Genomic DNA, 24,338 nt, shown 5'->3' on the forward strand with positions numbered 1-24,338 from the left:
ATTCCTGCTTTCTTGTTCTCATCCACATAAAATATTAGCCCAATGTTCCCATTGTCCATTATTGGGACAATAACTCCTGGCTAGGACACAAACAAAGCAGGACAGTTGGATTGATGTCACTGTATACACCCCCCCCAGATCAACATTGTAGTGACAATTCAATTCAATGGGGTTTTATTGGCACTGGAAACAGACATGTATATTGCCAAAGAAACCTGTACCAAAGTAGATAAACTGAATCTAGATTGTAGAAGATTGTAATTGTTGATAAAGTGTCAACATTATATATGATAAAAATATGAATGTGATTAAAACACTTTAATCAAGCTTTACTATAAAGTCACTGCATACTTCCAAAGTAGAAAACCTACAGGACTTGAAACTGAACAAATCCAAAATCTTTATTTACAGTCAGAGCAAGCTCAGATCATCTCTACTGGAATCAAAATCTGGGCTGACTGATCGCATTTAGTGTGATACTGTGGAAACGCATTCAGTTATTCAGGCTTTTTAGTCTAAGATGTATCTAAGCACCAGGATTTTCCCAGTGTGTATAGTCCAGTTTTTGACGTTTTAGAGAAAACATAAATCATCACCAGCTCAGTTTCACAGAAACTGAAATATTTATTAGTTTTTTCTGTCAACTTTCTTGTGGAAAACCCACTGAAACCACACGTTATTTTAATTATTGTAGCTTCCCTCTAATATCAGTCAACTCCACATCCCTAAAATCCCACTTACTTGTTAGACTAGGAAATTTGAATTTGTTTAAAAGCAAAACACTGGTCAACGTCAGTAGAATCAAAATACAAAAACATGAATGATGATGATAAATATTTCTGAGATTCTGTGTTTGGCTCCGACAAGGTAACTTACGTTGTTTTGGCCAACATACTACTTACTGAATGCAAAACAGATATCTTTGTGAGTTCTACACTTTTACATACATTTCTGCAGAATTGTTTTCACATTGATTAAAATAAGATTATTTGCATAAGCCCAAATTTGAAAAATCCTTACTTAAATACCAACCAGAAGTACAACATATTAAGGGGAACTGTCCGCAGTAGAACTTTAGTACCGAACCTGCAGGATCCTCTGAATTAGAAAAACACATTCCTCACCAATCTCCCTGCTTAGAGGAGGTCCTCGAGGACTTGGATCACCGTAAATCGGATCAAAACTTCTAGTTCCCGTGGGACATGAGCTTTAGCCAGCTTAGAGAGGCTGACCTTCACCGGGATGTTTAGTACGGTGTCCTTAAAACAGACGAGGCTTCAGCCACAGATTAATGGCACAGGGTCTTTTGTCAGCAGTGGTAGAGATGGGGGCAAATGATATCCTGTGTAAGAATATTATCTTGTTTTATGTACTTGATTTGACTTTAGTTTTGACATGCTTTCCAGTCATTCTTAAGCTTTTTTTTGATTATCTGTCAACATCCCCAGTTTTAAGCTGCCTCCTGGTCTTTTCAGTAACACCTGTGTATCCTCCCATGACTTCTACAAATTACCAAATCAGTTCTAAGTCATACTTCAGCTGACTAAGCTTCGTCATATTTACTGAGGAGCTCTTGCTGATCTCATAAGGAGGCATCCTTCTTGCATGGATTTCAACTTGGCCTGTCCTGATTTAGTATTCTCAGTTTTCCCAGTTTTCAGAAGTTCTGTTTACAAGCTAAACTCAGTCATCACCTTTGGTACCAGATACCTGCTGTTTATACGTCAATCACTTGGGATGCCTGACATTAAATATGATTGAATAGCACAGTGTTACTTGTCTCTTGTTATTTGAACTTGACAGGCCTGACCTGATTGGCATTTAAAGTCTTACTATACTCAAACATGTGTTTTGTTTTTTGTTACTTTACTTGGATGTTGTTGACACTAAACGGCTGTTTTGACTTTAATCCGCTGAATCATCTTAAATCTCAGATTAACGTGTGTTTGAACCTTTTCAAAACAACCTTTTTGTAGAAAAACCATACATGGAAGGGATCTTTAATGTTCTAAGTTTTACTCATTAAAAAGCTTATAGTAACTGCAAAGGTAAAATCAGATGATTTGTGTCAAAAGCATTTAACTCTCTCATATTTTAACATTGTAATTCTTGTTTTCAGTAGTTTAGATAATGTAGACTGAGAACACTGCTTCATGAAGTAAAGCAGCAGCAACCCCAACAATGTTGTTCTCCTTTTTTTTGTGATTTTATTTTTTGCATAGTTTTATCCAGTACTTTATGCAAGTTGCCCTGACCCTGATGATCTTTGTGTGCAAAGAACTATCTAAAGGTGACTAAGCTGGCAACATACATTCTTGAAGCACCATGAAGTTGAACCAAAAGGATTTCCCCTGGTGTTATCTGAGGCTTTTTGGTGCCATGTAGAGCTTTTGTTTTTCAGGGTGCAGTGCCTGGCTCTTAGGCCGTCTCTGAGCGCTGCTGCCCCAGGTGGTTTACGGTAGACTGAGAGGTCTGACTCAAACTGGCTGAGCTGCACGGTGCAGAAAAGGTCAGCATAATGCCAGCTGCCTGCCACATGCTGCGCCCGGGGCGGACATGATGCTGGCAGGGGAGAGGAGAAAGAGAGAGGGCAAAGAGCAGGATGCTCAGTGGTGTTTCACGGTTTAACTTGAAGGAACAGTGCCAAGATAGATGAAGATGTACGGTGTGTGTGTGTGTGTGTGTGTGTGTGTGTGTGTGTAATACACACAATATCTCACACACACACACACACACACACACACACACACACACACACACACACATCTGACTGACAGCTCGGTAGACGGAAAGAAACATAGTCTCAGCAGCACCTTTTAATTGGTTGCCTCTTTTTCAAAGAAATTCAACATTTCTCTGTGTTTAGAATTCCCGTTCTGTTTACACACGTCATACAAGGGACAGTGCAGTTTTGAAGCTGAAAGTAAGTTTGATTTTCACATCAAAACATTAGATTAAACAGACATTTTTGTTTTAGTAGTTATTTATTAACATTACTAGAAATGTAATGTTGAGTGGTATTATCTTCACTCACAGGACTATAGCTGCACTGTGCACTCAAGACCCAAGGCTGCTTTTAAAACTTTGAAACTTTGAAACTTGGCCAGAAACCAGGATGCGTTTTAGATGAAATATCCAAAAGTTATGTAACAAAGTAGCAGATTGACTTTGACAGTGGCTGGCTAACAACTACTTCATATTGGAGCTGTAGTGAATATAATGAAAGTGATTAATGATCGCACACAGCATTTAGGATGCAGACCGATGCTGCTAAAGTGCACTTGAGCAAAGCAGCGATGATGAAACACTGACATTTAGTTAAATCCATGTATGTCAGGCATTGTGTGTATAGGCAGGAATACAAATTGAATCTTTTTCGCGTCTAAAGAGCAAGTCAATTCTAAAGTCTATTGCTATTTTTTAGATTAGTTTACTCTTAATTTTCAAAAAGTTATAGTTAAATGTGTTTAACGGGCTGTTAATGTGGGAAAAAAACATTACTTTGCTACACATGGCTATTTAACTAAGTCAGTAGACACAGTTTTGAGCCGCAGTATAATTCTGTCATCAGCTGCCTAGCCATTTATGCGGCTCTATATGAAGAAATCATAATATGCAAAGTGATTGCTTTTCCTGCTGTTAACTTTTTGCTGTTGATTTAAAATTGAATTTGAGTTTTAGCCGAATCTTCCTTTCTATTATAATGTTCAGCACACTGGATCATTTTCTATTTGGCTGCGTTAATTTTTCAGCCGTTTAAGAGAGAAATAAAATCACTCTCCCCTCCATAATTATTTAACTCACATGTACAGCACACACACTAAACGTGTGTAGCTTAGAGACTATTTGCAGTATTAATTCAAGATTCTGGAGAGTTTAAAGAAACTATGTCCTTACCCAGGCTGACTCTTTCCTGGTAAATTTTTTCTGTGTGCTAATATAAAGAGAAAAGCTGTTAGCATTCCACACACACTGTCCAAATCCCAGGGACAGACTTCAGGTTGGAGCGAGGGTTGATGAGATGTGAACAGGAAAATGAAGAGGAACGTGAAGAGGAAATTCCTGCCAGTCTCCATCTCTTACACACACTGTCTTTCTCTCTGTGAACAGAGCTTTCTCTGTCATCCTCTCAGTCTTGTTCTCCTCCTTCTGTCTTTATCAAAACTCTTCCGTCTTACTTCAATGTCGGGACGGGAATTTGAAAAACAAACACTGAGTCCTACACTGAACAGAAATTGAAACCAGACAAATAAATGCCTTCATTTCTTTCGTTCACCTTTCCTTCCGTGGTTCCTGACCCCCCCCCACCTTTTTTTTGAGGTCTCTGTCCCTGTGGATATTGTCCTCTCAGGGCCCAGCTGCTGCCACGAGCAGCTTGTTGTTTGGTTATACGAGGTTGGATAGAGGTTAGCTCTGATCCAGAGGGCTTTAGCACACACACACACACACACACACATATATACTTTGTCATACAGGTCCAACAGGCAAAGGGAAAACCCAAAGAAAAACTTTTGACATTTGCGATGATGGTTTTTTAGTAAGTAATATATAAGGGGGGAAAAATTTTTCTATAAACATGCTGAGTAGTTTAATTTTTTACTATAATAACACTGTAAAATGTGGTAAGCTCTGCTCTTTTTTCTGAAATTGACTGTATTCTGGTTAAAATTCAGTCTCTTGTTTATTGACACAATAGCCAAATCCTGAGAGTCGATTCAATATCAGTTTTTTTCCATTCCACTAACACAAAAAAAAAATCAGTCAATTTACATGCATCTGAAAATGTCACAAACTGCGTAACAACCATCTCTGTTTCCAATGTAGAAACCTCTCGCCAGTTAATTGAAACAAATTTTATTTATAAAAAACTGATTATCCCGGGTGGGAGGCATACTGTAGATGGTGGATTAATTGATAGGTGGAGTGATTAGTGAAGTCATCATGACCTCTCAGCACAGGCAGCCTGCTGCTGCAGATAATTCACTGAAAACAGTTAACAGATTGACTGCTGTGGCTTCACTGTGCTGTCAACACACATGCTGGTTCCAGCGATGCTAATTGGTTGGTAAAAATAGTGTTTGCATGTGCAAACCCATTTTAACTGGCTGAAAAAAAACCCAAGTGGTTGCGGAAGGTCATGAAAAGCATTATTTGAGCCATCAGCACTTCTGTGTGAAACCATAACTTTTTTCCAGTGCTGCCGCACTGCACACATGCCACATACTATCCAGGTCCGTATTTTCTCCTTGCTGCACTGATGCGGCGCTATTGATTGATGAATTCTTTCTTAGTAGTTCTCCTAGAAAATCCTACAGTCCTGCCGTGTACAGCAAGAGGATGGACCTTTGCGTGTTGTCACTGTGGTACAGACTGGACCAATATGTACTATAGACTTTTCCCCTCTACTTCTACTGCACTTGTTTTTCTACTCTGTCTTGTACTTTAACCTCATACTTTAAATACTTCATCTGTGTGGTTCAGCTAATGCCATAACATATACTTGCAGTACTAAGGGAAACAGACAACTTCAGCCACATGTCACCGTCTCTTAGCTTTGGTTCACTCTTTTTACCCTCAAAGTAAAAATCCAAGTGGTTTGTAATGCTCACCATGATAGATATTTCCCTCTCCGCAGCTGAAGTAGTGGTTGTTTGTCAAAGTACACTTGATTTGATCAGTCCAGCAGTGGTGGTTGTGGTTGATCATTTTAGAGTAGGATTGTACAACATGTGGACAAAACAGTATGAACAACCGTAAAATATGATGCAATTAAATGCAAAAGCTTATTATTTTCAGATGGAGTTGACACTCTGTCAGATTAAACTTTAATTTCATGTGTGATTCAATTCAATTTTATTTATATAGTGCCAAATCACAAAAACAGTTATCTCACAGCGCTTTTCATAAAAGAGCAGGTCTAGACCGTACTCTGTGATGCTATTTACAGAAGCCCAACAGTTCCCACCAAGAGCAAGCACTAGGCGACAGAGGCAAGGAAAAACTTCCTTTTAAGAGGCAGAAACCTCGAGCAGAACCATGGCTCAGGGTGGGCGGCCATCTGCCTCAACCGGTTGGGGTGAAGGAGAGAGAGGGACAGAGAGAAAAAGAGAGGGATGGAAGGAGAGAGAGAGGGGAGGGAGGCAGCCTACACAATATCCACACAGAGGTACAGACAGTAAAGGTGATGTTGCTATAGACTAAATGAAAAATGCTACAGATATTTATAGTAGTGTTAATGGTAACAGTCGTAATGTTAATGATTATAATAACAATAATAACAATAGGACTAGTAACAATAGTCGTTGCAGCAGAGGGTGTCGAGCAGGAACACGGGGGCAGCAGGTGACCCGCAACCACAGATCCAGACTCCACAGCTCCAGAGCCAGAAAATCTGCAGGAAGTGATAGGAGGAGAGAGGAGAGAGACGAGAAAGCACAAGACTACCGGAAAGGGGAGAAGTTGTGTTGATAATGGGATGAGGTTGCATACAGAGGGAGAGAAAGTAGAGGAGAGAGGAGCTCAGAGCATCATGGGAAGTCCCCCGGCAGTCTAGGCCTATAGCAGCATAACTAAGGGATGGTTCAGGACTCACCTGAGCCAGCCCTAACTATAAGCTTTATCAAAGAGGAAAGTCTTAAGCCTACTCTTAAATGTGGAGATGGTGTCTGCCTCCTGAACCCAAACTGGAACCTGGTTCCACAGGAGAGGAGCTTGATAGCTGAACGCTCTGGCTCCTAGTCTACTTTTGGAGACTCTAGGAACCACAAGTAACCCTGCATTCTGGGAGCGCAGTGCTCTGGTGGGGTAGTAAGGTACTATGAGCTCTTTAAGATAAGATGGTGCCTGACCATTAAGAGCTTTGTAGGTAAGAAGAATGATTTTAAATTCTATTCTGGATTTTACTGGAAGCTAATGCAAAGAAGCTAAGACAGGAGAAATATGATCTCTTTTCCTGGTTCCTGTCAGAACACGTGCTGCAGCATTCTGGATCAGCTGAAGAGTCTTAACGGACTTTTTCGAGCAGCATGATAATAAGGAATTGCAGTAATCCAGCCTAGAAGTAACAAATGCATGGACTAGTTTTTCTGCATCATTTTTAGACAGGATGTTCCTGATTTTCACAATATGACGTAGGTGAAAAAAGGCGGTCCTTGAAATTTGCTTTATGTGAGACTTAAACGACATGTCCTGATAAAAGATAACTCCAAGATTCCTCATAGTGGTGCTGGAGGCCAGGGCAATGCCATCAAGGGAAACTATATCTTTAGATAATGCGTCATGGAGGTGCTTAGGCCCCAGAACAATAACTTCAGTTTTATCTGAGTTTAACATTAGAAAATTGTTGATTGTTGAAAATTGTGTGAGGCTGTCTACAGAAGCATTCTTTCTGCTATTTTGTGAACCCAACAGAAATGTGTGATTTTGTGCTGTGTTGTTGTGCATGGTCAAGTGTTTATATTGTTTTGTCCACCCCCTGTATGCGGCAGCTGAAAGAGCAGACAGAAACAGAAACAGATGTAACAGTACAGACGAAGGCGATTCATTTAGAATTGTTTAGAAGAAATCAATAGAACTTGAAGAGGCAGGAGACAAGGGCATGCAACAGAACTGGAAATAGGTGCAAAGGATGGTGTGGGAGTTTTTCTGAGTTTTGTTTGTTTGTATAAGGTGCCGGCGCTGGCAAACACGCACAGAGCAAAGAAAAACAAAATACAGCTCTGTTACAAAACTTTATGGGACTTTTCATCCACCAAAAGAGATTAAACGGATTCCTTCACAACAAAACAAATTCTAAATACTTATTATGATGATGTTATTTAATGATAATGGGGCATCCCAGTGGTCTAATGTTTAGGACACATAGGCCACTGCATAGCCCAAATGCCATCCCCATGTTTCCTGTCTGATTTATAATGTCTGCAATCAAACAGAGGCAAGAGTGCTGACAAATACGTTATTAAAATGCATCAATAATTTCCATTTTTAGGTCCTTGAAAAGTCAGAAGATGATGACTATATAGTTTTCCATTTATATCTCTCAAACTGTAATTTGCCTTTTTGTGTCTCGTCTGGATAAACCTATACTTCCCAAGCACAACTAGCTCAGAGATGTACTGTGCCCTTTTGTCAGCGCTGGAAATTAATCCAACAAAAAATGATGACTCAGCCTTTTCTATCTGTAGGCACACAAGCTGAAAAAGAGAGTTAGGAGGTCAGTTAAACTGAGACACCAGAGAGAAACGTTTCATCTAAATGTGCGCCATCTATCACGCTGCCAGACGCAGCACTGGATTCAAGACTGAAGAATCCGGTTGAAAGGAGTCACACAAAGCTGAAAACATAATTGACACCTCTTGCCAAATCTGCAACTCTCTCATTAATTTCTCACTGCTTACACTCCTAATTTTCTGCCTTGTTCGGTTGGGCTCATGTCAGTTCTTTCTAGTCTATTTAAGCCTCTCAGTTGAAGTGCTTGACTTGTGTGGATACAGGGCAGGAATATCAACGTACATGGGAAAGCAGTCAACAGAGTCAGAGGAAGAATTGTCTGTGCGTTTGGTGTTGAATTGTGGGCAAAGGGTGAGTAAGAGACAGACAAGAGAGAAGGATTCAACACGGAAATAAAACAGAGCAGAGAGAGAAGTCTTGTGGCCTGAAGGGAACTAAAAAATTTCCATGAAAAAAAGAAAATACTTAAAGCTGCAGTCAGTAACGATTGAACATACAGTGCAAAACCTCCTGCGACTCTCTCTGCTGCCAGTATCACTTCGCTAAGCTCCACCCACCAAACCCACAAGCCCGTGCCAGTTGCCCTGTGAAGCCTTAGCCCCTGTAGGGCTCGCTCTTCCCGACAGCCTCGCCAGGGCCACGATTCCTCTTGGTGTGACTCATCTTCACAAAGATGACCCTCAGATGCTTTGTAGAGCATCCCAGACTTCAGAGGCAGCTGCAACAATGTCCAACAGCAAAAGTTATTCCCCACTGTTTGTCATCATGCTTCTTTGGCACTAGTCGATACGAGGGCCATGGCATCAAATATAATGAGCCAGATGCCACGTGTGGAGCCGGATGTGTTCACACATGTTTTGTACTATACACTGTTGTTGGCAAAGGAAGGATGGGCAGTTCTTTCATTGCTGCTCTTGTTTCTCAGCCATTGTGCAAAACTCCAAGGGGGTGAACCACAGATCGGACAGTGAAGCCGACCAAAGCCTGCGTGGAGGGATCCATGTGACACCCCATCGCACATGAGAGATGTAACCGTATTGCTTAGCTTATAAACGCAATCAAAAAAAACTATCAGAGCAATCAGAGACAGTTGGTGTTTGGCAGGTGAACCATGTAGGTGGGCTGATTAAACAGTGATGGATCCGAATCAGACAAACACACTGAGCCGTGAAACTTTTTGTTGGCACATCTACTAGAATTACGGTGTTTTTGCCGTTGCTCTACGTCATCGTGCGCAGTAGACGCTGGTGCCAACAGGAAGTAGCCCTGTAGTAGCATTTTAATGGTCCAAAACTGGCTTCACTGGTCTCCATTCAAATCAGCGGGGTGGCTTCGTCCAGTAATATACTGTCAACGCAAAACTCCTGAAGCTGAGTTTGATTGAGCATGTGCAGGGGAGGGGGGTTGCACAGTGTGTGCACGAACAGTGATTGACACTGCGTTAGAGACTCCTCCTGACTCTGATTAGTTGTTTCATTCAGGAAGTGGAGGATTCTTGCAAATGGCATTAGGAGCAGTAGGAGTTTCTTTTAAACTTTTATTTTTATTACATCATACTATTATTTGTCTCATGTAGGTACCAGTATCAGGACATAGTTACAGTTTTAGCAAATAGGCCAAAAAGTAAAAACAACATCAAATTGATGTGCAAAGCTATAAACTGTGCTCCACTTTTGTACACTACACTTTCGAGAACAATAACAGGATACGTTCATATTATTAGCTGTTTTTATAAAGTGAACAATAGTGAACTAGAAAAGGCTAAATATTAAGAAAATGTGACAGTTGACGTGGCTGTAATGGATATAGTGGATATAACTGAAATACTGTAGGTACTATAACATGAACAATAATAAAATGAATGAATTTTCATTGGCTTTCTCTTTATCTGAAATGACAAAAAAAAAAAAACTACATGGTGCTGGTGATAAAAGTCCCCTGCCAAATACAACGGACTGCAACACACACTGCCTCATATCTAATCAAGCAGCTTTTCTTGCAACTCCCAGAACACACATAAGCACCAGACATTTATATGTTTAATAAAAAGGTGTTCCTCCCTCTTTGTCTGTCTCTCTGTCTGGCAGAGCAGGGCAGTTTTAGATAAAACTGTTTTGACATAATCTGAACGAGAAGCATTTTATGCCACAAAGCAACATGCATAATTCAGTGAGGGAATGTGCTGTGGATGTTGTGTTCCCTCTGGCTGGGATGGTTTAGCCTTTTGTCTGGCTTATCTGAATTGTTTTCAGGGCAATCAGGTGCAGATGTACACACATGCACACTCATCATACGCAATCTCTCACACACACACACACACACACACACACACAGACATGAGCACCAAAGGACAGAAGACACAAGGACTTCAAAATATGCATGACTGTAACAAACGCAAACAGTCACCAGTAAAGAAAAAGTGCTAACAGGTGCTCACTGAACGTGATCCTTCAGTACTGAGCTGCAGCTGTAAACGGGACACATTTTTCTCCTGGGAACTTGACTGGTGTCACAGCTCGGGTATTAGAAGTGTTTACTCCAGGATGACACACACACAAAGACACTGCCAGAAAGCACTGACAGGATCAACATGTTTTCTAATGTTAGATGTCTCCCTCTTCCCTCCAGGTACATGGGTGACATTTGGGGGACAGATAACAGACGAGGTATGAAACGTTTCCCTTTTATCTTGCATGTTGATTTAATCTTAATGGACTTCACTTGTTGATTGATTGGTTGATTTTGTTGTACATAAAGCAGTAAGTATTGAATGTGTTGTGTGTACCTGATGTCATATTACCCAATATCCTGTGCTGAACACACTGTGACATAAACATTATGAAAACGTTATCACTTAGAAGCATCTAGAGTGTTCAGGTTCTTTTGAACTATACATAAAATTGTCTTAACTGCAGGTGGAGTAAGACAATGTTTTCCTTGATGTAAAGACTGTAAAGAAGTTTTGACACAAACATTAAGGGAAAATGTCATAGCACTTATGTTCAAACACTGGAAATGGCACTACAAAAACCAATTACCATTAAGCCATTTTTGCTAAATTCAAAGTGACGTTTGAAAATGGACGACAAAGTCAGGAAGCCTGCAGGCCTAAAAAAAAGTTGTGTGCTCCATTTGGGGAGCAGTGGCCAACCATAGCGAGTCAGATTTTCATGATTTTTCTGTAATATGTAAGCAATTAGCAAAATTTTGTTTGACTCAACCTGTAGAAAGAAATTATTCACCCAACTCTTTCCGTTACTCTACAGCATGACGTTGTGACGGCACAGGAAGCTGCATGCTGCCCTGCTAACGTGCTGCTCACGCCACGTCTCCGGAGTAGACACTGTGTTAATTTATAAGACTAAAGCACATCTCATATGACATATTTAGAGAACAGTAGCTATCTTTGGGTTCAATGATAATAGATCAGAATCGAGGGACATGAACCTTGGCCCTGTCATTGTGACTGTGGGACATCTGTCAAACTGTCATTTTTTTCTAAATGAGTGGTGTCACAGTTAACCTTCCTGCCTGACAGTTTTCTAACACCTAGAGGCTCAATTAGCCTATAGCTTCATTTTGTATTGCTCCCTCACATGTTATAATGAAAGAGGATTTATTTTTACATTTTTAAATAAGTCACAACCTTCACAAAGACTTTAGGTGTCATGAATGAGATTATTTAGACTGACTCAAATGTTATGCTACATAGGACAGACAAAGGACAGGAGGGTCCACACATTATGTGTATGTGTGCGTATAACCCCCTCTACACTCATGCTGATGAGCTCTAACATGCTCTGATGTTGCTGCTGGGTTCTTGGCCTCAGTCATCCCACTCACAGATACACACATATGCACACACTTAGAGTGACACTTAGGGTACAGAGAACAGAGCTCACCCCAGGGGACCCAGAAACAGTAAGCTTATGTAACCGAATTAGTTTTATTACCTTAAGGCTTAATACCATCAACTCACATGGTACGCTCAGAGCTTAGCACCCCTTTTCTCTCCATTATTAACAGAGTTTCACCCTGTTCAGTGTCACTGGTATCACTCACTTCAGTCCACCAGGCTTTGGCTTCAACAGCTGAGATTCATACGAGAAATGCTGATTGGTTCACTTAAAATCTGTTTTAAATATTACATTGTTGACTCAGGTGTGAAGATAATATTCAAGCTCTCAGTAGAGTCACCCAAAGATCATTACTGTCATTGAAAATAACCAATCAAAAAGAAGCCAATGCTCCAGACAGAAGGTCTCAGTGGATCCAAAGTGATTCCGCAACAGCTATAATGCTGTTGGGTTAAAAAGTCCTGAGTGTCCCCTGTTCAATGTCATTGTTATCAAAAGCACCCTAAATATACTACTTGTCCTCAGGTTCAGTGTCCCTGTCCTCATTAAGAAATACACAACTCTGGCACAAAAACACAGTTACTACATAAAATCTGTGTGAGGGCTGCATAAATACACACAAAACAAACACTGAACACTAAAGTCTTGTCTTTTATCCTAGTTATTTTGTATCATTTCTAATTTTATGGAAACAGTAGTAATTGTGACCTACTAACTTATTGATATTAGTCACAAAGATCCTTCAAATGGACAGTTTGACTACTGATATTCGACAAAAGGTCTTCAGATCATCTGGACTAAAGAAACTACAGGGAATAAATAGACATTTCTATTTCCTTCTTGCTGAAGGTTAGATGAGAAGATACCACTCTTGTGTCTCTGTGTTAAGTATGTTGCTTGAGCCTAGAAGGTGATTAGCTTAGCTTAAAGACTGGAAATGGGGAAGCAGCTAGCCTGACTCTCTTCAAAGTTCAGAAATACTCTACTACCAGGAACCTGAAAAGCTCTTTAATTAAAATGTCATATCTGTGCACACATACAAATGTAAAAATTTTTCATCATCGTGACTCCAGGAAGTTACTAACTTGTTGATTTATATTTCTGATTGTGTACAGATTAAACACACCACATACACCACTGTAGGGTTAACGTTAACCGGTTGACATGCATACAATCAATAACTTTAGGCACACACCCTGTGATGGTTAGGGTAAGAGTAATATACCTCCGGGGCTGTCAGGAATAGTTAGCTAGCTAGCTCCGGTTAGCTCCCCCAGGTCCAGTCACACAGACCACTACAGCCAACACAGCAGACGTGTCCAGCAACAGCTGAGCGATAGTGTTAATGTTCGTAAGGCTATTCTATCATTAAATTCTCAGTAATGTTGTAAAGTTTTTACCTAAATCAAGATACATCTGGCTCGTGATGTACAGAACATTCTTGGTTTGTGAAACTTAAAATCACTTTAGAACAAATAAAATATACAACAGTATGAATTGAAACATTGCTATTATTATTATTACACTATTATAAATAAAGTATTAATATACTGTAATAATATTATATAATTATAGTATAGAGTAAATATTAACGCATAATGTACACTGATTGGTACGTGGCTTGTGGGACGAACCATATATGGAAGTTCAACTTCAGTCAACTTCCGTCACGTTTGTCTGGTTTGTCTTCGGGCTGCAGCTGGACCCTTCTCCCTGTTTCCAGTGTTTATGCTAGGCTAAGCTAATCACTTGCAGGCTCTTCTAGCTTCATGTTAAGTGAACAGAGGGTGGTACAGTATCCATCTACTCATCTCTCAGCAAGGCAGTGTATAAGCATATTTTTATTGACAGTTTTGATAGCTTATTAGAAAGTGAGTAGGTCACTAATTACGGCTCATTAATTTCTTATTTAATAATATGCTTTCTGGACTGCAGTTATAAATGCTAGTAATCTGTTGGTAGGGATTGAGCACTACAATGATCGATCAAGGGAGTTTTTAGCAACCTGTCAACTAATTATTACTGATCTACAAAGCTTTAATAAATTATATATAAGTGCTACTAAGTTTGTCTGGGCAGCAGCACATTCCCAGACAGGAAGTTTAAAAGAGTGCTGGTGGGATGCAAGTAAGCATTGCTTACTCATTCAAAAAGGCCAAAAGTGGATCCATAAATCCTAAAGTGAATTTGAAGAAAGTGTCTCTTGTCTGTGTAGACTTTGATGTAGGGAGTGTGGTGGGGAGGATGATGTGCAGTCATAAAATCATCTCAAGGCTGTGTGGGTAGTATGTGGGAGGCTACCACGGCCTTGATTCTGGGGGCTGTGAGAGAGAAAACGTTTTTTCTCATTACGTCTGTTCTATGTATGGAAATCAAATTCTCCCGCACCCTTTGTGCCCTGGAAAAAAACAAAGAAAGAAGCCTGAAGTGTAGTCATCCATGTATTGCTGCAACTTTACAGTGACTCATACTTTTTCTGAAGGTGAGGTTACAAGTGCATGTATATCTATAGTGTTTGTGTGCAAAAGACAGATAGCAGTTTGTTCTCTCTCTAACAAAAATGACCACACCATTTGGACCATTACTCACATTTAGTTAATCCAAAATGTCCAGAAATCGGTGTAAGCAGCGATGCTTCATTAGCAAAACAAACTTTCTGACCTTGTGAATGTAACTATAAACACTCTGTGACAGTGACTGACCTTTCAGTATCGTATGAGACTCATTGTGAATGAGCAATCACCGAAGGCCAAACAGTCACCCTTTGAAAACTGACTGGATCAGCCTCATCTTGGCTCTCTCTCTCTCTCTGACTATCTACTCGACAGTGTCTCTTCATCTGTCTTTTTAAAGCTGTCTTCAGCACATTCCTCACCTTACCTAACCTTACCTTACCTAATTTTACATACTGTTTGTCCTTAAATTCTCACTACTTTTCATTTAACTCAACTATCCAGCACTTTCTCACTTCTTCTATTCATATCCATCTTTTTTCTCTATCCTCCTATTTTCTTACCTCTGCAAAAAAATCTCTTAGCCCACCCTTCCTTCACTTCATTGAAAATCACCCTCCAGTGCCGCCAACAGTTGTGACAGAGATGGTTTCCTCTCTGCACTCAGCAGAGACCAGTTACAGGAAGAACATGTTCATTTTCTCGGACATCCCTCTTTTCCAAATATTTCTCTTCTTAACTGCCCCCTAGTTTTAACCTCTCCATTATCCAACTCTATCTTTTCATTCTGCTCTGTTTGCCTTAATGGTAGTTCGGGTCTCAGAGATGGAATAAACCATTTTGAAATGTGCCCATTGTCTCTCTGTCCTTTACTTTCCTCCCTCGTTCGACCCTCTCTGAAAGCAGTGGATTTGCATCTTAAAATAATAGAGTTCAGATTTGTGAAGAAAGTACTGTATAAGCTGGAAAATATTAAAATATCATTAGTTTCCTTTTACAGGCAAAGGTTATCATACACCAGTCTGATATGCTGGGTCGTTACAGTACTGACCTTGTTAAACAAATCAGCTATCGATATTCATATAGTTTGTCACTGTTATAATAACTCCACTGTTATAATAAAATCCAGTGTTACCACCATCATTTACATTCATTTAGTCATGGAGGCCTGCACCCTCGTCCCTAAGACTTTTTACTGCAGTATAACAATATCATCATGATACTTCCTTCTCCTGCTAGTCATTTTTCTAGTGACTCTCTCTACACTGACAGATGACATCCTAATACCTAATACTAGTGTGTCTTTCGCAGGCTGCCTAATCAGTTTAAAATTGATTTTAAGATGTTACTGGTCATGTTCCTATGGGAGCAGTCTTCTGGCTGCAGTAACGTTTTTAAATCACTTTTAACACCCATTTTTATTGACTTGACATTCCTTAATTCTTTTACTTGGTATCTTTTTGTAAATCTTTTTAATATCATGTATCATTTATTACACCATCACAACACTTTTCTATACCCCGGTTTTATTAAATTGATCTAAATTCTTGCTTGGTGCTATAAATCATTATCACACAAAGGCTTGGACTGCTGCCCTGTTTCTGCTGGTTGCAGAGAGAAGGATGAGACAGATTCTCAGAGGAGAGATTATCAAATTCTTCTAGAAACAACACCTCCGCTGTCTGCCACCCCTGAAACAGCAACACACACACCTACATACTGTGCATGCACTTGAAGGCATATATACAAAGGCAGACAAACAGATTTCATGCAGACATGTAAACACAAACATACACGCACCATGTGCACACCCTTCTGTCCCCACACGTTCACTAACCAACTCATGCGCAACTCAACAGGGAAATGTTGGCAAATTCACTTTAAGTCCCCATGTAATATAACTCACCACGGGGAAATTGGATCTCGGTCTGATGATTTATGGACACTGTGTCTGCAATAATATGGAGGGATATCTGCATATATGCCCTGCACACAATTTTATAAAGCATGAGCACTTATTAACTAAAGAGGAATGAGTTGACACTACCGTACATCGTAGAGTCAAGTATTTATTTATTTGTTTATTACAGATAGTCACACTTTGATCCCACAATAAAGTCTGCACTTCATGAGTTTTACAGTACAACCACACAAGCTCTGTTTGGGCATGTGAGTTCAGGCAGACTACCTGAGTGCTCTACTGCAGTACACTCACACAGGACATACAGTACTGTGCTTGCTGCAGCATATCCAACACACCTCTTGCAATAGGACCTCCACCCCAGCATCCACCTGAGGGCTCTAAAGGGTTGGGTTATGCTCGATCAGAACTAAACTCAGCAACAAAAAAAAAAGAAATGTCCCTTTTTCAGGACATTGTTTTGTTTCTGTAAACATCCAAATAACTTTATAGAACTTTATTGTACCTGCAGTACAATCACAGTCGTTAAGACGCTAACAGCGTACAGACGGTGATTTTGACCTCCCCTTGTTCAGGGACACATTTTTCAATTTCTGTTCAGTTTATGTCTTGGTTGTTGAATCTTTTTATGTTCATACAAATGTTTACACATGTTGAGTTTGCTGAAAAAAAGCAGTTTAAAGTGAGAGGACCTTTCTCTTTTTGCTGAGTTTAGTGAGTACAATGTGTTATGCAGAAATTAAAAAATAATAGTTTTGCACTCTGTTGTTCACATAAAAAATGGCAGGAAAAGAATGGAAAACAAACTTGAGAGAGAAGTTCAAACCTTGGCTTACTTTCTCGCCTCTGCACAGCTGGCCAATCACAGCGAGAAGTGGATGTAAATGTCGTCTTATCTGTTTTGGAAAGTTTCACAATACTAAGAGAGGAAGATTCCAAAGCTATTCCACTGTCTGATAAGCAGTTTCGAAGAATTATAGTGGCAATCCCCAATCCCTGTTGTGCTGACTTTGGTGTATCCTTGAGTGGAGTGTAAAACTCAGATTCTAAATATCAAACTCTGTGCATATTCACGTAATAATCCATTCAACGTGAGCTGGTTGGTGCTATATACTGAATAGTACAGTAAAGAGACAGTAAAACACATTAGTATGTAAATTACTTGTATTCTGCCGAAAGTTTAGGTAAAACCACAAAAGACAACAAGTGTGCTATCCAGGGAGAGAAACTGCAGGGCTCAGCCTCAGAAATAAAACAGTTAGTCCCAGCTTTACTTACTAAATCATTGTATATATTTTACGTTAATTTTTGTGTGATAAATGATACAGTGGTTCTATTCCCGTTCTCTGTAAAAGGTTGTTGCTTGGCCTGGTCTTTATCTGTCCCTTTACTTGCATCTTGTGGCTATTCGAGAGTTTACACCTCTATTTTGTGTGTGGTCTGTTGTAAGGATTCTTCTAAGTCCCTGTCTTGATTGTCTTGTAAAAAAGTGACATACAGTTAAACAGTAATGATCCTCTGAAGCAGGCCTGATAGTAAATCATAGTTTAATAAAAACCTGCACTGCTTTGATGGTGTGCCACCTTTTTCAATTTTTGTTTTTTGTAAAGCTCAGACACTGTAGCTGGGGCACATAAATATTAACCTTTGACAAGTACCTAAAAAGAAATAGATCAAATAGAAATTAATGAAAATTATACACACTGACCTTTTCGTATTCTCTCTTTGTGTGTGTGTGTGTGTGTGTGTGTGTGTGTGTGTGTGTGTCCTGACCTCTTGCCAGGTTGCAGAGAAGCTAATGACTATTGCCTATGAGAGTGGAGTCAACCTGTTCGACACTGCTGAGGTCTATGCAGGCGGAAGGTGGGTGTCATACGAACCTGTCAACTCGTTCGCAGTTCAGTTGAGCTCATAGCAACCTATTCAGTTTTTAGTGTGATCAGGTGCAGACACTTGGCCCCACTGTAGCTACGGGAAGTTTTTTTTTTTTTTTTAGTTATAATTTCTTTTTAGCACAAGGGTTTCATAAATGTAGAGTCCAATTTATTCCACTCATTTAGTCAAGTGAGAAACAACCAGAAGGTCTGGAGTGTTTTTGCTTGACATGAAACAAAGACGACTGGCAACAGACAAGGGGAGCACACGGAGTAAATACACGTGTGGGAGGAGGATAACTATATTCAGGTGAAACTTATCAGGGTGGGAAAACTCTCAAAGACAGGAAGTAAAGTCCCACAAGCCACCTGAGGAAATATTCTATCAAAATAAAACAGGAAATAACAATCAAAACCCAAAACCATGGCAGGATGGTTTAAACACTTACTGTGAGACTCAAATTCTTTTGATTGTGACTCTATAAGTAAACTGTGCCTTAGGATGTTGTTTAAATGTGAGGAGAAGTGTAAAATATCAATATTCATGCAGAATTCCAGGTTAATGTTTAGGATTATAGGATTTGTTTGTATTTTTGTAGCATGACAGCCATCACTCTGAACTTTAAATTTAAACTGATGCAATCAAGGGGAATCTACTGCAGAGTATCTCTCCACCCTGTGTTAGCTTTATCAGGGATCAGTAAGAAAATGATTTTTAAATTTAGGAGAAGTCACAGCAGAGTGACACTACATTTAAAAAAAATTGAGAAATGATATTCCAAAAGTCCAGAGTGAGTGGAGTTTAACCTTTATGCTGTTAAAACACCAAAAGGACCACTGAAGAATTATTTCCTTTTGCTGTATCATAAGCTAACAGAATACATTAAAATATACAATAATAAAACACAAATGTTGTCAAACATAAGCCTCCATCAAGTTGACACTTTTATCAAAAGTATCAAGTATCAAATACTTTTTGAACGCACCATCTAGCTGCTAATTCATGAGCAAACTGGTTTGCCATCTTTGTAATGCACAGGAGGCTGTTTAGATTAGTGACAATGAAGCGCAGGGCGGATATTGTTGAGGGAGTGTTTATGAATTCAAACTGCAATCCAATAACGCCACCTCATTTATGTTGCCTTGCAGGGCCGAAATCATTCTCGGAAACATTATCAAGAAGAAATGCTGGAGGTAATGGTGACACAAATGTGTGTGACGGCTGCATCACTTGAGTGTGAGAGGGAGAGAAAGATGGAGAAGGACGATGTGTGTGCGTGTTGCAGAAAGCAGCGAGAGAAGTGTATGTGTGTATGTGTGTGTGATGCGCGCATGAAAGATGCATGTGTGTGCAAACGCATGTGTTAGTGTTGTAAGTGTGTGTAAGAGACATCCATGTTTGATGTTGAAGTGAGAAATATTAAGCGATGCTGACATATTGACCATGATCTCTGCCTTGTCAGGGCTTTGTTTTTGTTTCTTCAAATCAGACTGTATTCCTATTTTACTGTAATTTACGTATTTCTGCACACACCCAGGCACACAGATACATTGCCTGCAGGCACTTTCTTTCTTTCCACGAATTTCAAATATTCCCTTTATGGAGTTATTTAAACATGCTCAGTTTTTTATTATTTATATACTCTGTAGGAAACAGGGAGGAGAGGAGTTACAGTAACATCAAAGGAAGTAACTGCTGGAGCCTCTCTCTGTTACAGTTACATCAGTCAGTATGAAGCAGCTCTAATGCGGGAACACTTAGCTGCTAATCTCTTCTCACTGTGTCTACTAGTTGTTCCATCATTGCGCATCTTAAGCTTCAGACAAACCTGAAGATTAGCTGACACCCACAAAGACTGGACAAACCACGCATAAAGATTGTTTCCACCAACCTCCTCAGATGTTTTAGTCTTTGACAGTCAGGAAGGAGCGTAAACCTTATGACTGAGCAAACACACTAAATAACAGACTGAATGACATGGCAGTAACCACTGGAGGTCTGGCTTTAGACAACACAGCAAATCCCGTAAGAACCGCAAATGTCACGTGTTCTTGTATCAGTTCAAACGTGGATGGCAACCAGCAGCCTGCACTGTTTATATGCAGTGACATTTGCATTGAAAAGGCCAAAAAAAGGAGAAGACAGAGAAGAGCAGAGTTTGGATGAGATCGGCCATTTCAGTTGTCAGTCGTAAATATCAAACATGTTTTTTAAAAAATCCCTGGCAGCGACTGGATCTGAAGACTTGAGATTAAGCTCTTTACATATCATACACTATGAGATTTTTATCAGCCGACTGTGAACACCAGCTGACCCAGACTGGAATAGACCCGGTCTAACTTGGTCCGATCTCGTCCGACTTGGTCGTCACGCCCAAATCATATTTATAATCGGTTCAGAAGTTGTAATACGTGACCCTGCTTTTAATCTGAGTGTTGTGGGTCCCAGGGATAGGTACCTCAACAGCAGATATGTAACCTGTATGAAAGCAGGTGAAACAGGAGCAATGAAGATACAGTGCGTCTGCGTTTCGTTCCAGATTGCTTCTCTGGTTGTTTTATTAAACAACTCAAAACCGGGTTAACACAACACATTTCTGTTTGAAGCATTTCAAGTTCAATGTCCAGGTCCAATCAAGCTTAATCACATATTCAACACTCTCACCGTCTCAAAAAAACATCTTCTCACTCTGGTCAGTTACTGTTTCTGTGATAAACACATTTCCCCTGACTTTCACATCCAATAAACATCTTTAGTAATTTAAATACCTTTTCTTCTCACAGTATGTAACTGCTTTTACACTCCTATTTACACGTCTAATATCTTGGGCATCGCCTATACTGCCCCTTTCATGTGTCAGAATTGACAATAAACTTCTGTAATAATTACAGTTCCCTGAAATGTATTGACTAGAAAGTGCTTATGCTACATATTTTAACGATATTTAACAGAAAGAGACGTCAGTATTCAAGTTAGCAAGTTGTGTTTTACCATAGAGCATATTGCTTATAAACCTCTTATCAAACAAACACCTAAAATATCTTCAGTGTACAGGAGCCGTCGCAACACTTTCCCACCGTAAACTTTGAATATCTAGTATCCGTAGCACCAACATGCCATCATCGCGGTAAAGTTTCCGCCTCACTGCTCTACAGAAAACTGCATACCTCACTCTATTAGTCCAACACCAATTATTTTAAATTAAAACGCAAATATATACAATAACCCATAATGATTAACCTGATAATCGTTAATTTGTTTTCACATAAACACTACCTTAGGTGTGCCACATGAGTGGACTACATTACACCAGTAAGCGTGACGCTGGTGTAGTAAAGACACACTGAACTTGACATTTCAGTCTCTGGGTGTCATCATGAGTTTACAGAGTTGAAAGAAAAGAAAGAACAGGCGGTACTGATGATGTTGATCCACCTTTCACTCCTAGTTCAGATTTTATGCGAAATATAAATGACTAATGTAACACACAACTCTCAGCGCAGCTTGTTTTTTAATATTTTTAAGTCAGAATGATGTTAGTCACGTGTCACATGTGACTCAAGTCTGCAAATACTTTTCACTTTTGGAAATGTCCACATTAAATCAGCAACTCTGTACCTCTGTACCTGAAAATTATGTGTTGAGTGGATCCTTAAATGTGATGACAGTAAGCCATGTTTGCGCTCCTTTTGTGATGCTAATTTAACAGTTTAATCATTTAACAGAGCACCAGACGTGTAATGACAAGGTGTCACCCAAATCTCCTAATGTGTTTCACTGATAAGTCCAAAAGTTTTAGGATGTGAATAAACACATCCATGATGGGACCAGATGTGGTAACAAGGAAAGATGTATTTGCAGAGCCCCTGTACGTCTAAATAAGAGAATACAATGAGTACAATGCATAATGTACCACTCACTCTGCTGTGTCTTTCTTCTCTCTCTCTGTATCTTTCTCGGCACTTTAACAGGCGCTCCAGCTTGGTCATTACAACTAAACTCTACTGGGGAGGAAAGTAAGTGAGAAAGTCTCTACACTGTAATTCTCATGCCTGAAAGATGATTGTGAATAGCTAGCTAGTTAATTAGTTAGTTAGTTAGTGAGTTAGTTATGCTGTATTTATTTTGGAAGTCTCATTGAGATCAAGATCTGTTTTATGAGAGATACCTGAGAACAAATGATGTACAGTATATACAACATCATATAACTACAATTCAGTCACACTTATTAAAATAAAATATGAGAAAGTCAAGGTAAAAGTCCTGCTATATTAAAATGATTAGCCTACAAAAACAAATGAGTTCTCAAATCAATCGATAATCAGTCAAGAATATCAAAAAAACAATGAATTACACAAATAGGTTGTGTCTTTATATCACTTTTTACATTCAATATGTACCTGTAACTCTATTTCAAAGACAACCAATTCCTCTGCTGAGTCTGGAATGGTGATGGGGATCTGTTTTATAGCATACACACACACATACATACAAACACTCCTTGGCAGAGACTGTCCAACTGGCTCTGCTGATAAGGATAAAGTTATTCTCTCCGCTCCTGAGCATTCCTTCATTCCCGTGAGGAGAATTCAGTCCTTTATCCTTCAGAGTTTGGATGCATAACGATGCTGAACAGTTGAAAGTGCACTGACCTATTTTCTAGACTGATAGGGACATGTCATCCCCCTCAACAAGTCAATTTAATGCACGTCTGTGATTTTTGGCTACGGGTCCATCCAGCCTCTCATACAGTATGTTCACTCATTGACTTTGTTGGAGACAAATGCACAGAAACAGTTAACTCTAATGGCAGTCTTGTCTGAGGGATAAAATGTACACATAAAACACTGGCAAGTTTATTTTTTGAAGTGAATTAACTAAATTAAATGGACTTTAAAATGCATTGGTTAGTGTACAGTGTGGCTTATCATTGGTTTGTGTTTGTACCATCAGAGCAGAGACAGAGAGAGGACTTTCAAGGAAACACATTATTGAAGGTAAGACACACACACACACAAGATGAACAAAACAACAACTTTAGGCTTTTTTCACTTACAACAAAATAAATTCCGCCTTCACGGTGCTGGGTTGTGTCAATTGAATCACCTTCCACTATCTCAACCCCCCACACATCCCCCTGTGTCTCAGGTCTAAAAGGCTCTCTACAAAGGATGCAGCTGGAGTACGTAGATGTAGTTTTTGCCAACCGCCCAGACAGCAATACTCCCATGGAAGGTGAGTCACCCAATCAACCTTCACCTTTATACCTAAAACGCCAATCAAGTTGTAAGTTAGATGCTTCTCTGTCTCTTGCCCTGAGGTCAGAGTGTCTGGGTTTATGATGTCAGGTGTTGATATCATTTGTATTAGAATACAATTACAGTTTTTAATCTACTTTTGAGTGACCTGTGACTTGAATTGCGATGTCTCCGTAGTTTTGTAACATGTAAAAAACAAAAACCCTTTCAGGATTGGTGTGTTTTTTGTTAGAGCACCAGAGAGAGGGGCTTGATATTCACTGGCTGGAAGGCAACTGTGTTCTTGCAAGAGAAATTAGACAGACAGAAAACAAAATGGTGTGGATTTATTATCCACACCATGTCTCAGCCTGAAACACAGTGAAATATTTTTTATCATTGTGTGTTTAGTGTTCATGTTATACTGAACTAGATGTCTAGAAGTCCTGTTTTACACCTGCAGAATGGCCCTTTTCAGTATGAGGCAGATAACCCTGTGTAATTCATTATGCAGAAGTTGCTTATTGATATGCGTATCAGTAGGGTATTGGTTTCTGATTAGTCGTCATCAATTATTGTGTGCTATTGCCTTCTACAGCAAAAGCCCATTAACTCTGGGTTTTCTCACAATACCTCAATAATTAGTGCTCGCAACTAATCAATAAGGATGTTGAATTAGCTTTTTGCTCTTTCTTTGCTCCAAATTCCTGCTTTCCTACAGTTGGGCTTAAAATGTATGTAATTAAGCAATTCAATGTAATTAAAA

General features: G+C 39.6%; 1 protein-coding gene across 3 annotated transcripts in view; it reads left to right on the top strand.

The window, feature by feature from the left end:
* The window catches only part of kcnab1a (potassium voltage-gated channel, shaker-related subfamily, beta member 1 a), a 149,397-nt gene that overhangs the window by 115,185 nt on the left and 9,874 nt on the right, over positions 1 to 24,338 (top strand). For all 3 annotated transcript variants that reach the window (XM_038693709.1, XM_038693708.1, XM_038693710.1), the window contains exons 3-8: positions 10,858 to 10,895; positions 18,244 to 18,323; positions 19,484 to 19,528; positions 22,307 to 22,351; positions 23,289 to 23,332; positions 23,484 to 23,570. In XM_038693709.1, coding sequence (XP_038549637.1) covers positions 10,858 to 10,895; positions 18,244 to 18,323; positions 19,484 to 19,528; positions 22,307 to 22,351; positions 23,289 to 23,332; positions 23,484 to 23,570 — 339 coding nt within the window. The remainder of the gene's footprint in view (positions 1 to 10,857; positions 10,896 to 18,243; positions 18,324 to 19,483; positions 19,529 to 22,306; positions 22,352 to 23,288; positions 23,333 to 23,483; positions 23,571 to 24,338) is intronic.

The sequence above is a fragment of the Micropterus salmoides genome, unplaced genomic scaffold, assembly GCF_014851395.1.
Source record: "Micropterus salmoides isolate LMB-PRFRI ecotype aquatic unplaced genomic scaffold, ASM1485139v1 Ms_hic_scaffold_3, whole genome shotgun sequence".
NCBI lineage: Eukaryota > Metazoa > Chordata > Actinopteri > Centrarchiformes > Centrarchidae > Micropterus > Micropterus salmoides.